At 35.1% G+C, this 15,519-nt stretch overlaps 2 protein-coding genes across 2 annotated transcripts; both read left to right on the top strand.

Annotated features, from left to right (window-relative positions):
- Nucleotides 1-3,869: 3,869 nt before the first annotated feature.
- Nucleotides 3,870-10,698, top strand: LOC122580204 (C2 and GRAM domain-containing protein At5g50170). Its single transcript, XM_043752481.1, has 9 exons — nucleotides 3,870-4,339; nucleotides 5,949-7,130; nucleotides 7,656-7,838; nucleotides 7,923-8,206; nucleotides 8,881-8,997; nucleotides 9,080-9,342; nucleotides 9,489-9,681; nucleotides 9,752-10,030; nucleotides 10,361-10,698. Exons 1-9 carry the CDS (start codon nucleotides 3,958-3,960, stop codon nucleotides 10,559-10,561), a joined length of 3,084 nt encoding a protein of 1,027 aa, XP_043608416.1. The 5' UTR covers nucleotides 3,870-3,957; the 3' UTR covers nucleotides 10,562-10,698.
- Nucleotides 10,699-10,828: 130 nt separating this feature from the next.
- On the top strand, nucleotides 10,829-12,906 carry LOC122580500 (plant intracellular Ras-group-related LRR protein 9-like). Its single transcript, XM_043752777.1, has 3 exons — nucleotides 10,829-11,650; nucleotides 11,883-12,049; nucleotides 12,216-12,906. The coding sequence occupies exons 1-3, from the start codon at nucleotides 10,892-10,894 to the stop codon at nucleotides 12,853-12,855; spliced, it is 1,566 nt and encodes a 521-aa protein (XP_043608712.1). The 5' UTR covers nucleotides 10,829-10,891; the 3' UTR covers nucleotides 12,856-12,906.
- Nucleotides 12,907-15,519: the final 2,613 nt, after the last annotated feature.

Genomic DNA, 15,519 nt, shown 5'->3' on the forward strand with positions numbered 1-15,519 from the left:
ACACATAACCTAACATACTTTAGTGTAAGTCCATCAATACATGTAAAATAGAAATCCAGTTAAAATTATTAAACAACATTAAAACATCATAAACATAACCTTATGTATAAAACCAAAGTATGAAAACACCAATACAAACATATTATATCTATACTAAAAACCAATTTTCTTTTTACAACTTATACATAACATACAATTACACATTCATGTAACTTTCATCTCTTTACCTTTTAACCTCCTAAGGTTTTAATCTTTTACATTTTTGTCCATGTTCACCTCTTTACCTTTTAGCCTCTAAAGTTTTAATCTTTTATATTTTACCCATAAACTTTTACCTTATACCTTTTAACCCCTTAATGTTTTTATCTTTTACATTTTTCCCCATCAATAACATGTTTTGTACAAGAATATAATACATGAAGTATAACTATATTTAACTTTTGCTTCTTTATGCTTTAACCCCAAAAATTTCTATATTAGGTTCTTATGTTTCTATTAAACAACTCTCATTTATACATGACGCTTTTAATATTTAACAATGATTTCCATTAACATTACGTCTTACATTTGTCTAATTAATTTCCCACATTTACGGTTTTATTACATGAGGAATTTTATTTTATTTTTTCCGTTTTTTTTTGGAAAACCAAGTCATATTAGTTGTAATCATGTTTGTTAGTTTTGGCGTGACGTTTATTTTCCATTAAAGTGATTATTAGCTATTTTTCTTATATTTTTATACTATCAAATTAATGTTTGTTAATGACTTTATCAAATTAGTACCGAAATATTATCATCTAAAAAATGTGTCCCGTAGTAACGCGCGGGTAAAATACTAATATATAAGTAGGATTTAACACATAAGTAATTTGACCTTTATAATAAACACATAAGTATTCTTTAACTTTAAAATTTTATAAAAACAATTTACAATTAAAACAAATTTTAGCTTTAAGATAAACATAAGTATAAAATTTAAAATTAAAAAGCTTCAAAATTGATTTTTTTTTGTTAAATTATTAAAAAATATATATACTCTTCTGACTGACAATTTGATTTTTTTTTAACATTAAAATTGAAATATTATTGACATGAACCTAGCAAGAAGCTAGGGTAGATATACAATAACAAAAAAAAAAAAAAAGCACTAAATGTTGAAAGAGTTCCTAACCCTATTAAGGAGCCAAAGAAAACTAGTTGTACATTTTCAAATCCTTGATAAATGGTGATGGTTGCTTGTTGTCGAAGACAAGGTTGATAAGCAGTTGTTTCATAGGATTAAAGGTAGTAGTTTTGTGGAAGTCCATTAACTCTTTAAGACTACTGGACTTTTGTATAGTGGTGTGACCCCACGCTTGAAACAGGCTCCATAGGGCATCCGCAAAAGGACAATGAATGAATAGATGTTTGACGGTTTCATTTTGCATGTTCGACAACTTGGTTTAACACATCAATTAATTGGCTTTCCTGGCCCTAAACCATTAACAACTTTATCTAAAATCTAACAATTACAAATTCATAATTATTAGAAAAATACATAAGATCCCAGATAAAATTATTGGTAAGGAATTTTCTCACTACCAAACAACTCATTAATAAAAATAATATAAAATCTAACATCACAATTTATTTATAAATTTATAGTCTAACAAGTAAAAATAAAAATTCAAGTAATTAGTCACACAAAGGAAATAATTAAGAGCGAGGGATTTGGAACTTTAGATTACATGTCAAACTGATGTTCCATATTCAAGAGAAAGGATAAAAACGTATATGATTTATAATCAAGTTTCTTGTTTTGGTAACAAACTAACAATCGATCAGTATTCAACATTAGAAGGCGCCTTACCATACAATTATAAAATCATGCACGTATGCTAGAGTACGAAATATATATAAAGTATGAGTCTTACATGTACGTGATTTAAAGAAAAAACATCCATGACACGTCATTATGGGGAGTTGAATTTGTAACCTGGGATAAAATTAGGTATAACTACGACAAGTTGATTTAGCCTTCTTTGTCATCAAGTTTCTTGTTAATTATCCGACTTTAAAACACAATGGGTTTCTTTACGATTTTAATTACATGCCAAATGTTATGTTGCTTGATGGACTAGCCTGGGTATCTTTTTTGGTTTGAGTGGAGTCCAATTAACACATTTAGCAAACTTTTTATATCTTGGATAGTTTGGGCTAAGGGGGCCATTTACTCGAGATGCATGACATCCGGCCACCCGGGTAACTAAACTTAGATTGTTTGTCAATATTAGAAAGTAGGGGTGAGTATGGATCGGTTTGGTTCGATTTTTGTCTAAAACCAAAACCAAAACCGATCCATTCGGTTTTTAGAAAACCAAAACCATTGGATTTGGTTTTTGTTCGGTTCGGTTTCTCGGATTTCCGGTTCAGTTTGGATCGGTTTCGGGTTTTTTTAATAAATTTTGTTTTTTAAGTATTTTTTAAATATTATGTTATAAATTTAACTTTCAATTCTTAAGAAAAAAATATGATATAAAAATTCAAATACAGAGAAGCTTTTTATTAAGTAATTATATTTTTTAGGGGTTAAAATTTGTATAACTTTTATAAAGCGAATTGTTTTTACTGCACGTTTTTATTAAAAATATACAATTTGTGTAGATTTGTACAATAAAAAGATAAAAAGATTAAATTATTAACATATTTATAAACTATAAGTAATAAATATAAATGTAATATGATATAAAAATAAAATAAATTAAAATATATTTAGTTCGGTTCGGTTTTGATCGGTTTTTTGGCATATGAAACCGAAAACCAAACCGATCCGTTCGGTTTTTAGAAAATAAAAACCAAACCAATGGATTTCGTTCGGTTTTCGGTTTGGTTTTGTCGGTTTTTTTCGGTTTTTGGTTTTTCGGTTCGGTTTTTGCTCACCCCTATTAGAAAGCATCCTATATATACATTTAATCACGATTTTTTTTTTAAACAATGAGTTATTAGTAGTTAATAATTAGTAGTTACGAGTCTCAGTTAGTATTCAACACACTACAATGACATTTAATTGGGCAGTATGTGGAGCTCGAACCACGAATGTTTGAGATGAAACCCATGACTCTTGAAACCGTCCTAGCAGCCCACACCTACAAATGTAGGAGTAAGTCGAACCCTGGTCGATCACCAACCCATTGGCTTTAATCACGAAATTCACGAAGATATAAACTTCGCTAGCGCAATATTGGGATACAATACTAGTATCTTGAAGTTTAGTTTACAAATTATAAATTTATACTAATAGCTTAATTAGGGGTAGAGCTCGACAAAGATGACGAAAATGCCAACTACTAAAAGGATTGAATACCTGATTTCATTTTGTTGAAAAGATTAAGCAAAATGGCTTTATTTTTTAAGCAACTTAATTGGTTACGTATCTTGAGAAAGACTAATGAGTAATGATCAGTTATAGATGAGAGATTCAGAGTAAGAAAAGAAAGAATATTATAATTGATAACGAAAAAGAAACACGAGTTCACAGTTTTTGAAACAGGTGGATAATTTTTGTTTTTATCACTTTTTATTAAATTTAAAATATTAAATTTATCACTTTTTTACATATATACATATTGGTGGGTGGGATTTGGCCTTCGGGATGTATAGTGGAAGTAATTAACTTTTCATGCATGCAAATTGTGGGATATTAGATTACTCCGTAATATAGATATTATCCTGACAAAACCGCCATACAATACATTTCCTTTCTTTTCCCTGTCTCCAAACTAAACAACCCACGTGCCATTACCCAAAACACGCCACGTTTCCTCTTTCAATGACTTATCAATATCATCTTCAACAAACAACAAAAAAACCATCAAAAGAAAATTTTCATACCCATTTCAGATAGCTTGAACAGAAAAAAATCTCATTCATTTTAGACTTTTAGTGTTTACACACACACACAAAAAAAAATAAAATAGAATGAGGCTATATGTATATGTATTAGAAGGTAGGGATTGGGTAGTTGAAGAATCATTTTTAAAGCTTGAAGTTGGAAACTTTAAATCAAAAACAAGAGGTTTGAAGAATACAAGAAACCCAATTTGGAATGAAGAGTTTGCATTTAAAGTTGATAAAGATTATTATGATGATGAGTTTGTTGTGTGTGTTTATAGTCATCATAAAAATGATGATGTTAATGATGATGAAAATGATCATGTTGGTTGGTTTAAAAGTGGGTCAAAGCATTTGGTGGGTCGGGTTCGGATCCCTTTGTGGTCTATTGCTGCTGAAGAGAATCATCATTTGCCACCTACTTGGTTTTCTATTGAAAGTACTTCCAAGTCTTATAAGAAAGAATGTGGTTAGTATCTCATATAACCTTAGCTTTTATGATCAATTTATGTTGTCTCCTGGCACTAGTCAATTTGCTTTCTAGGAACACAACTATGTACATTTTAATTTATGATTGATATTGGTGATCTTATGTTTTAAGATTTTAAGTTTCAAGTTTGGTAGAAAGTGTTGGACTTTTTTTTTTTAACAACAAATTTGGGCTCAGCAGCATGCCTTTTCGTATACCCAACTCCAATTTGAGAGGAAACCCATATTGGGAAACCCCTGTCTCCATTCATGGGACCATTTTGCTCACACCAAGATTTGAACCCAAGACCTCTCAGTCTCAGACTCCACCATATACACACTTTAATTGTGTAAGTCTTGTTGGCCAAAGTGTTTAGTGTTTTATGTAATTTAAAAAAAAAGGGTAATGGGGAACTCTAGCCTTAGTATCACAATTAGATACCCATCGACTCACCTCGTATGAGCCATATGATGCCGGTATAATATCAACATCATAATCCCCACATATTTTGGGCACCCTGAAGTTTTTTTTGTGCCAAGCAGGGATCAAACTTGGGACCTTAAGGTCACCTGCAAGTGCTTCCCTTACCACTAGGCCAACTCCCTGTTGGTTGTATGTAATATATGTATAGCCTAAGGGCCTAGTATGTTAAACATAAAATTACCAACCGAAAAGTTGGTTACAATTCCTTATAGGAATTGAAGCTATACCCGGTGATTTTGGTTAAGGAATAGCTATGCAATGATTCTTCATGAAGAGTCAATGGTTCAGTTTAGACGCTATAATTAGGATAGTTTGCATTCATTTGAAAAGTGTGTCAACACAAAAATATAAACTATATTGTTGGATATAAAAGAATCAACTTCTTGTTCAATCTTATGTTAATTTCGGTCCGTGGACATTACAGAAAGTATTGGTAGCTAATAACTTTGAACTTATAAGGGGTCAATCTTCTATTCTTACATCAAAGTTGGGTGGGTTGTAATGAACTGCCCCACTTAACTCCCAACGTCCTTGTCAGACCTACACACCCAAATATATGTCGAGGGGCTCTGGCTAATTGGCTATGATACCATTTATAACACCCCATCAGCATGATTTTTCCAGTACCTATAAATCCCTACCTAAAACCATGGTACAAGGTATCGATGCAATTTATGTTCTTGCAGTTAAGATAATTGACAGTTTGTTACGTACGATAGCAGGTTTTAAAGTAGGATATATACAATAGACATGCATGCGGGTAGAGTAAGATACATCTAAAAATACTTAAACTCTATGTGCATAATAGTGTTGACTGTGAAGTAGAGGTGCAACCTAGTTTACCGCATTTGATAATAATTTCAAGTTCTGTAAGTATTGATTTTGTATGTAAATATAAAGGGGTTGTTCTGAGGTGCGTAATGATTGTGATTTGGAGAAACAAAATCAAATAGTTGGTTAACTTGGGATGCATAAAACTAGATAGGTAGGAAAGCAGAATCATAATCAGAGTCATCTGTTGTGATTCTACTGATATTAATATGTCCTATTTGAAGAAAATTTCATTTTTGAGATCATACTAAATTTTTCGAGCAAGAATTTCATGTCGTTGATGCCATGATTTCAGGGAAGATTCTTCTTGCTCTTTCACTGCGTGAGAGAAACCAAGAAATATCCAATGGCCATCAATTCTACCCGCAACCGAGTATCACCAACGCTGGTGATGGATGTGATAGCAACCAAAGCCCGTTACAGAGTTCTAAGATGCCAAAATCACCTCGCAAAATGATAAAATCCATTGCTAAGCGGTTCGAGAAGCTTTTCAATAAACACGATGATTCCTCCATGAAAGACGATTCATCTGATTTACCCACAGTTTCATCTGACAATGGTGAATCAACCGAAGAATCTACAGTCACTACTTCGTTTGAGGATGCAATGGAAACCATGGAGTCAATAGATGATAAAAACGAAATGCCCAAAGATCTACAAGGAGGTGTTCTTATTGATGAAACATACATAGTACCTCCTAAAGATCTCAATCATGCAATATTCGGACCAGATTCACAGTTTAGGAAAGATTTGACAGCAATTCAGGGTGCAACAGACTTTCATGAGGGCCCATGGGTATGGGAATCTGATAAAATGTATTCCTTGACCCGCACAGTTACTTACCTAAATGCCGCAACAAAACTGGTTAAAGCTAATAAAGTAACCGAAGAACAAACTTACATTAAAGCAAACGGAAAAGAGTTTGCAGTTTTTGTAAGAGTGAATACACCTGAGGTTCCTTATGGGAGTGCCTTTCAAGTTGAACTACTTTATAAGATAATGCAAGGGCTCCAGATTGGAGGAGAGGAAACATCACGGATTATAATCACGTGGGGAATTAATTTTCATCAAAGTACGATGATGAAGGGAATGATTGTAAGTGGAGCTAAGCAAGGATTGAAGGAGAGTTTTGACCAGTTTGCGGGGTTTCTTAATCAAACATTTAAACGGGTGGATAAGTTGACATCTTCAGACAAAAGTCAAACACTGGCAACTTTGCAGGATGAACACCAATCGGATTGGGAGTCAGCAGTGGGATATTTTTGTAACTTCACTGTGATTTCTACATTATTTATGGTTGTTTATGTCTTTGTGCATATCTTACTATGTGAGCCGCATCAACTTCAAGGTTTAGAGTTCAATGGTCTCGAATTGCCGGACACGTTTGGTCAATTTATAACATGTGGGATAATTTTCTTCAACTTGGAACGTTTTTATATGATGGTTTCACATTTCGTCCAAGCTAGGCTTTGTAGAGGTGAAAATCTTCTTTTGTTCACAAAAATTATTTATGTACGCATACATAAGAGGCGACAAAATGGGTGGGTCACGACTCACGAGGGTTGGGTAATAGATATGGATCAAAATGGGTATTTCTCAGGAAAATTAAGCCGAATTAGGTTGAACCCCAAATGCTTTTGACTAACTTATTATTCTTACTGATCTATATTTCCCTGGTCATAAAATAAGTGCCCACTAGACAAAATGCCAGTTTATCTGGTAAATGGACTTCCCTTGAAATAATAAAATATTGTAAGGCTGTAATGTTGTATGCATTAAAAATACACTTTGTGTGGCTTTGGGCTCGTTTGACCTGGATTCCTTTCTAGTTCATTATTTTTTTACCCATTTAATAAAGATAAAATAGTGCCCGAGCCAACCCATTCATAAGTTGACGGGTCTAAATTTTCGCTTCTAGTGTACATGTAACGTATACTGGTTATGCTCTTGTATGTTCCAAACTCTTCTAGACAACATGATGGTTTCTGTTGATTGTTGGCAGGGAATGATCATGGTGTCAAGGCTCAAGGGGAAGGTTGGGTGCTTACTGTAGCCATCGTCGAGGCCACCAACTTAGCTCCATTGGATTCTTCGGGTTTCTCGGATCCATATGTTGTGTTGACATGCAATGGAAAGACGCGAACGAGCTCCGTCAAGCTTCAGACACTTGATCCTCAATGGAACGGTGAGATATTTCTCTTTTGTTACTTTTGAGAAGTTTTTCACGATTCTTGGAACTGATTTTTATCATTTCGGTTAAATATCGTAGAAATACTCGAATTTGATGCTGCTGAAGAACCGCCATCATTATTAGATGTTGAAGTTTTTGACTTTGATGGTCCTTTTGGTGAACCGACTTCACTTGGTCACTCGGAGATTAGATTTTTGAGACATACTTCCGAAGAATTGGCCGACATGTGGGTTCCACTCAAGGGAAAACTTGCACAGTCTTTACAGTCTAAGTTGCATTTAAGAATATTCTTGGATAATAATAATGGAGCTGATACCATTAAAGATTACCTGACAAAAGTCGAGAAAGAAGCAGGGAAAAAGGTATGCAATATGCCTTGTTTGTTTCTATTTTTGTGTTTCCAAGTTTGGTAAAAGGGCTGGTTGGGTAACACGTTGAAACGGGAAATAATAGCTTTTTTTTTCAGCTTAAAATGGGCCAGGTTGTGTTTTCTGGCCCACATACACCTGTTATATTAAGTAATTTGGGAAGTAAGAAACCCTGTTAACAGAACTATTATTTGAATGCGAGCTATTCTTTTTTTTTTTATGGCAATTAAGAGGTCCTTGTGTGTTAAGTACACTTTGGATCGTTTGACTCTTCCAAACTTATCTCATTTGACCATTAGAGATTTGAAGTATTCCAAATGAACGACTTTTTAGGCAAGTTAGTCAAAATTGACTCCTCTAGTCATTAAAAAGGTAGATGTTGGGTCAGGCTCTATATAACGGGCTAGGCAGGTTAAGCTAAAAAAATTACAAAGGAATTTTGTGAAATGGTCGAAGAGGTCAAATTGGGTTGAAAGTCGTCCAGTATGTATTGAAATGCATAAAATCTTCAAACTCTTTGTAATAAAGGCGCAACAGTTTACCAATCAAAACTAATATGCCTAGGACTGAAAGTTTTTTCCATATTAGTCCTTACCTGTTTTACCCAACCCATCTATGCTGCCACCCTAGATGAATGAGCTGCTTTAATGACATAAGCTACTTGACAGATCAATGTAAAGTCGCCTCATAGGAACTCAACATTTCAGAAGCTTTTTAGCTTGCCACCCGAGGAATTTCTTGTCAGCGATTTTTCATGCTCTCTTAGAAGAAAGTTTCCTCTCCAGGTACTCTATGAACTCCGTACATGACCAAAAAGTCTTGAAAGTAACTTGTGATATCTTATAGTTTCTAATCGTATGTTTATAGGGTCGATTGTTTGTTTCTTCAAGGCTTGTTGGGTTTTACGCAAACTTATTTGGTCACAAAACGAGGTTTTCGTTCCTTTGGGAAGATGTGGAAGATATTCAAGTGCTTCCTCCATCACTGGCATCTGTTGGCAGCCCGATGCTTATGATGGTTCTGCGCAAAGGCCGAGGTGTAGATGCCAGGCATGGTGCAAAGTCTGAAGATGATGAGGGGAGACTCCGTTTCTATTTCCATTCATTTGTGTCATTCGATTCAGCCAGCCGGTAAATATAAATGACAATGGCACCTCATTTTTTGTAGACCTAATAATCAACCCACTCCATTCATTACTTAAAATGTGTCAAAATCAAGATAGATTTTTTAAGAGAGGGACTGTTATGGCCTTTAATTACTGTCTTTTGCAAACTAGGACAATTATGGCCTTATGGAGAACAAGATCATCAACCTCGGATCAGAAAACTGACACGTTTGAGGATCAACATGAAGAAGATATAACCGACTGTTCTCTAGATCAACAGGAACCGGAAGAGAATATTAGTTCCCATTTGGTTGTTGAGGATGCAAAAATGTCTAAGGTCTACTCAGCAGAGCTGCCGCTCAGTGTAAGTACTTGAGAAGACGTTTGCTAACATATTTACATGAACTTTGACTATTGTTTTCTTTGACTTATAGGTCGAGTCAGTGATGGAGATCTTTAAAGGAGGAAAGCTGGAGCATAAAGTTATGCAAAAGTTAAGCTGTTTGAATTACAACACAACCAATTGGGAACCAGTACCAGATCGTTTGGATGTGCTTGAACGGCATTTATTTTACAAGTTCAATAAGAGGGTGTCGAGTTTTGGAGGTGATGTAACGTGCGCACAGAAGATGTCTGCAGCCACTGATGGCAAAGGCTGGATTGTAACGGAGTCTATGTCTTTACATGATGTGCCATTTGGAGACCATTATTATGTAAGTAACAAAATGAGTCCAATTTGTAGTTTCTCTTAGTGTTCAGGCGGGTTGTCAATGGGCCAAAACAGGTGGTTTAGGTATGAGTCAAAATGGATGGCAGTGTTGAGTTGACCTTAAACACTTTCTTATTTTTCCCATTGACATGCCTAATATGTTTCAAAAAACTATCATAGTCGAAGACTTTCGACCCATTGAGTAGTCTCTTCTTGCAACTATTCTTTATTCGTATTACTATTCATAAGTAATGGGTCTGATTACGACCTTTAGTTTCTGGGTATGCTCACACTTGTCTTACTTGTCTTACTTTTTTTTCATCGGAAAATGCAGGTTCAGCTTAAGTATGAGGTTATGAATGGTAGACCGGGCTGGTGTGCATGTGATGTCTTTGTCGGAGTTGTGTGGCTCAAAAGTTGCAAATTTGAGCAACGAATAACTCGAAACATTGTCTTGAAGTTCGGTGATCGGATAAGGGAGATGTTTGAGTTAGTTGAAAGAGAAATGCTGCTGCCAGTTGACGACTCTAGTTGATAGAATGATAGTGTCTTTCATAAAAAAAAAAAAGTATTACATCTTTATCTTAATTTATTTTTTTTATCAAGTCTCATAAAATGTAAAGCTCATTTTGTCATTTTTTTAAAACTATAAGGAACTCACTGTGTATAAATAGATCCATAATTTTATGTATCCTCCAAAAATTTCTCCATGAATAACTGCAAAACCATTGAAATCATCTCTCATTTCTTTTAACAGAAAATGTGTCAAAAATCAAAACTTTACATTCATCAATCTTTGTAAATCTGCAAAATTTTGATTCGTATTCACATACTGTAAACACACACACACACACAACAATCAGCAATGGATCCAAATCCTAAAAACTTTCCAATACTATCCTATGTTATGGCCAGGCTGCCCAGCATGAAAAAACCAAACATGTCGGATTTCGACATCGAACAACCCCCTGTGACACCTCGTTCGCCTTCCAAGCCAAAACCAGAACCATATTTCGAGCTCACGGAACGAATGCCTCATCTGACAGATCCTCAGCTTTTGGCTTCCATGAGGTCGGCCGTGGCTGACGTTTCACAAACACGTTCGTTGTTGAAAACGCTAGGTGAACGACCAGATCACGAAGCTGTGGACATTGCAAAAGCACGGCTTGCGGAAATTGAGTCAATGTTGTCGAACCAGCTTGATGAGATCGCGTTATCGGATAGGGTTGATCCAGAGGAAGATAAACGGAAGAAGGCAATCGAGAGGGAGAAGCAAATGCATAAGGCTTTGATCTCATTGGATCAAATGCATGAATCGTATGATAAATTGTTGAGTGATGCGGAAAAGAGGCTTGAGAGGATATATGAATCGGCTAAGGCAGGGGGAAGGAAACCGGCTCCTGTTGTTGATGAACCGAGGGGTGGCCAAGGTAGCAGTGGGAGTGCGGGTGGGGGTGGTGTTACGGATGAGGTTAAGGAGGAAGTGATTGCGATTCTATCTGATGCATTGTCGAACGGTGCTGAAAAGATAGATTTGTCAGAGAGACGTCTGCCTTTTTTACCTGAAGCATTTGGGAAGATTCATACATTGGTTTCCCTTAATCTATCCTCTAATCAGCTCGAGGTTTGCTTATAATTTGTTCATATTATGATCTCCTGGTTTTTTGAATATGTTGTTTGCTTTGAAGATTGGTTTCACTATATCTTGTTTGTTTTATCTCTAGTATTTATTTGGGCTCTAACTCAATGGCACAACAGAAATACGAAAAATATAAGTCTTGTGTTTTTGGTGGTCAATATATAGTTCTTTGGGTTTGGGATTCATATATCGATTAGCCTTTGATGCATTGAAACAGGTCATTCCTGATTCTGTTGCTGGTCTAGAGAATCTTGAAGAGCTTAACGTTTCTACAAATTGTTTGGTGGAGTTACCTGATTCCATCGGCTGTTTGCTCAAGTTGAAGATCTTGGATGTCTCAAGCAACAAGCTAGCTTCTTTGCCAGACAGCGTTGCGCAATGCAGGTACATCTCTAGCGTTCTGTTTCATATATCCATGACCCGATCAGTTCGTTTTGCTTGCTAAAAGAGAAGGTCCCCTTATATTACAATTGTTGCATCGTCAAAACAGAACGCATAAACATAGGAGTGTAATTTGATTTTAGTACTAATGAAAATCTTCTTATTATAGGTCATTAGTAGAACTTGATGCCAGTTTCAATAGGCTAACATATCTCCCTACCAAAATCGGGCATGAACTAGTGAACTTAAAGAAGCTCTCAATCCCTCTAAATAAGGTGCGCAACTTCCCTACTTCTATTGGTGAAATGAGATCTCTTCGGTTCCTAGATGCACACTTTAATGAGCTTCGAGGCCTTCCAAAATCCATTGGAAAGTTATCAAATCTTGAGGTACTCAACTTGGGCAGTAACTTCAGTGATCTGAAAGAACTTCCCGACACAATTGGAGATTTGGCCAACCTTAGAGAGCTTGATGTCAGCAACAATCAAATCCAACAGCTTCCTACGACCTTTGGTCGTCTTGACAAGTTGACCAAACTAAATATTGACCAAAACCCATTGGTGATCCCTCCGAAACACGTAGTGAAAGAGGGTATTGGTGCCGTGAAAGTGTACATGGCTCAAAGATGGTTTGATTTGTTGGTAGAGGAAGAGGAAAGAAGTAGACGTGAACAAGAAGCGTTGGCTCAGGCTAGTTGGTTGACCCGTAGCACCTCATGGTTGGCTGGTGCGGTTGTCGGTGCTGCTGGGACTGTTTCTTTATTTATGGGAGGAGACAATGACGATCCTTACCTTGAAGAGGAACGATGATTGGAAGTGCAAAATGGGCGGGTTGGATAAAGGGTTGAAAATGGTTTGTGTCAAAAGTGATATAGCTCTTGAAAAAGATTAAGGGCTGGCCCGGAACACTTAAAGTTTATCTTTTTAATTAATCATTAGAATACTTGTAAGCACAATATTATTTCAGAATAATCTAATCTAATGCTTGGAATAAAGATATTGTGAATTCATAAGACAACTTAATCACTTTCGACTCATGAAGCTGTATTTTTTATTTTGTTTTACGAGTTATTAGGGATTATTTACAACAAACATTGACTCATTTATAGGCAACTAAGTTGAAATCATCATATCTAACGATAATCTACCTAACGGTTGCTGAACTCCTCTATTGAGGAACAATTTTTGTTGTTATAGTTCCTGTTTTGACCATTTTGTTCAAGCTTAAACATGAAACATGTGCATGATGGCTATATTGTTAGGCCTATACTCTCAACACACCCTATTTCCTCAACTTTATAGTATGGTCCCCTTTTTAAAATATTTTTTATCAATAAATTTGGGGCCTACTAGGGACACACTCCGGGATCAACATTCTCTTTCCATACCGTATGCTCTTACACTTAACAAACAATCAAATATACTCCCTCCCACCCTGTGGCCGACCACCCACTGCTGTCGCCATCTGGTTTCCAGGAAAATCACTAAACACCTACAAAGACCAAAGTCATCTACAACCACCCAACATGTCCTTTTACCACAAACACTATCCCACCACCACTTAATAGTGGCGCCACCACCACCCCAGTCCAACCAGGAGTCTCCGCACCACCACCAGGACACCGGCGAGGCACCACCTTTCACCAACAACATCATTTTTATCATCTATATTTGAAACCCATCACTTATTTCTCATCATTTCCAGATCTATATAAACTCATCAACAAGATACGTGTTCAAGACTTTCTTTTATGTTTCTTTTATGCATGACATACGTGTTCAAGACTGCACCACTAACTTGACACAGACTTGCACAATCAATCTTACCAAATACCAGTTACACTGAGCAAGAAAATGTTACAAGTAAGTAAACTGAGCAATGAAAAAAAGGATAAAGGCCACCCCTTTCTTTCTAGACCGTAAAAGTAAGGATTTTTGATATTAACTAAACAAGAAAACAATAGACACAAGCACAAAATTGAGCAAGAAAAAAAATTTGGTCCAAATATTTTAAATGACTTTTGGGTGAGTAGGAGATATTTAATTCCATTCAATGTATTACAAGTAGTACCATATGCTTTAAACGTGGTACAAAAAAGGAATAATAACAAAAACCAATGTTGTAAAGTATATATAAAGACTAATTTAAAAAAGATAAATTAATACTTTGTTAGAAAATCAGAAATTTGAAAACTAAAATTTTTAGGCCTATGCTCCCAACACACCCCCTCCTTCAACTTTATAGTATGAACCCCTCTTTTAAAATATTTTATTATCATTAAAAATTTTAATTTTCAAAATTTCTGGTTTTCCTACAAAGTACTAATTTATCTTTTTAATATAATCTTTATATATACTTAACAACCTTAGTTTTACTACTATTCTTTTTTGGTACCACATTTAAAGCATATGGTAATACTTCTAATGCATTGGGTGGAATTAAATATCTCCTATTCAATCAAAAGTCATTTAAAATACTTGTACCGTCTTTTTTTCTTGCTCGCTTGTATCTATTTTTTTTTGTTCAGTTTATGTTGGAAATCCTTTTTTTTTAGAGTCTAGAAGGGAAAAGGGTAGCCTTTATTCTTTTTTTTCTTGCTCAGTTTACTTGTTTGCATTCTTCTTGCTCAGTGAAAGTGGTATTTGGTTAGATTGATGATGCATGTCTATGTCGGGTTGTTGTAGAATTGATTTTGAAAGTTAAAATTAAGATGAAATGGTCATTTGGGTGGTTTATTTGTTTAAAAGACTTTCAAAGTCTTGAACACGTACGTCATGCATAAAAGAAACATAAAATAAAGCTAAAAGAGAAATTTGGTATGTCTTGAACACTTATCTTGTTGATGGATTTTATATAGATTTGGAAATGATAAGAGAGAAATGATGGGTTTCAAGTTTAAATGACGAAGATGATGTTGTTGGTGAAAGGTGGTGCCTCAGTGGTGTCTTGATGGTGCTGCGGCTCTTGGTTGGACTGGGCTGGTGATGACACTATTGTTAAGTGGTGGTGGGATGGTATCGAGTGGTGCGTGGTAAAAGGAGATGTTGTAGATGGTGTTGTAGATGACTTTGAAGATGTTTAGTGATTTTTCCGGTGACCGGATAACGAAAGCAATGAGTGGCCGCCCGGAATCTTAATAGAATGAGAGAGAGTGTGTTTTATTTGTTTGTTTGTTAAGTGTAGGTGTAGGTGAAAATGAAATGTGATCGTAAGTCTATCAAATAATTTATAAGTGTGTGTTTTCAGTAGACTCTTATTTTTATGTGAAACTGATACATGAGATACCAAAGAATATATGGTTCCAAATTTATAAAACTTTTTTATTGGTTCATAACTTCATAAGAAAACAAAAATAATAAAAAATAAAAAAATAAAGAAAAAGATCAATCTTTCTAACATTAGCTTAAAAATCTTTTTAAAATCATATAAATGTCACCAGTTTTCACTTATTATTATTTTTTAATCTTATCTTT

The sequence above is a fragment of the Erigeron canadensis genome, chromosome 8, assembly GCF_010389155.1.
Source record: "Erigeron canadensis isolate Cc75 chromosome 8, C_canadensis_v1, whole genome shotgun sequence".
NCBI classification, from domain to species: domain Eukaryota; kingdom Viridiplantae; phylum Streptophyta; class Magnoliopsida; order Asterales; family Asteraceae; genus Erigeron; species Erigeron canadensis.

Excerpts from the sequence above, each read along its gene's own strand:
- LOC122580204 (XM_043752481.1), top strand. The coding sequence starts at position 3,958 with ATGAGGCTATATGTATATGTATTAGAAGGTAGGGATTGGGTAGTTGAA. Across the intron at positions 4,340-5,948 it reads GTCTTATAAGAAAGAATGTG|GGAAGATTCTTCTTGCTCTT; the intron begins GTTAGTATCTCA and ends CCATGATTTCAG. Across the intron at positions 10,031-10,360 it reads CATTTGGAGACCATTATTAT|GTTCAGCTTAAGTATGAGGT; the intron begins GTAAGTAACAAA and ends CGGAAAATGCAG.
- LOC122580500 (XM_043752777.1), top strand. The coding sequence starts at position 10,892 with ATGGATCCAAATCCTAAAAACTTTCCAATACTATCCTATGTTATGGCC. Across the intron at positions 11,651-11,882 it reads TATCCTCTAATCAGCTCGAG|GTCATTCCTGATTCTGTTGC; the intron begins GTTTGCTTATAA and ends GCATTGAAACAG. Across the intron at positions 12,050-12,215 it reads GACAGCGTTGCGCAATGCAG|GTCATTAGTAGAACTTGATG; the intron begins GTACATCTCTAG and ends TTCTTATTATAG.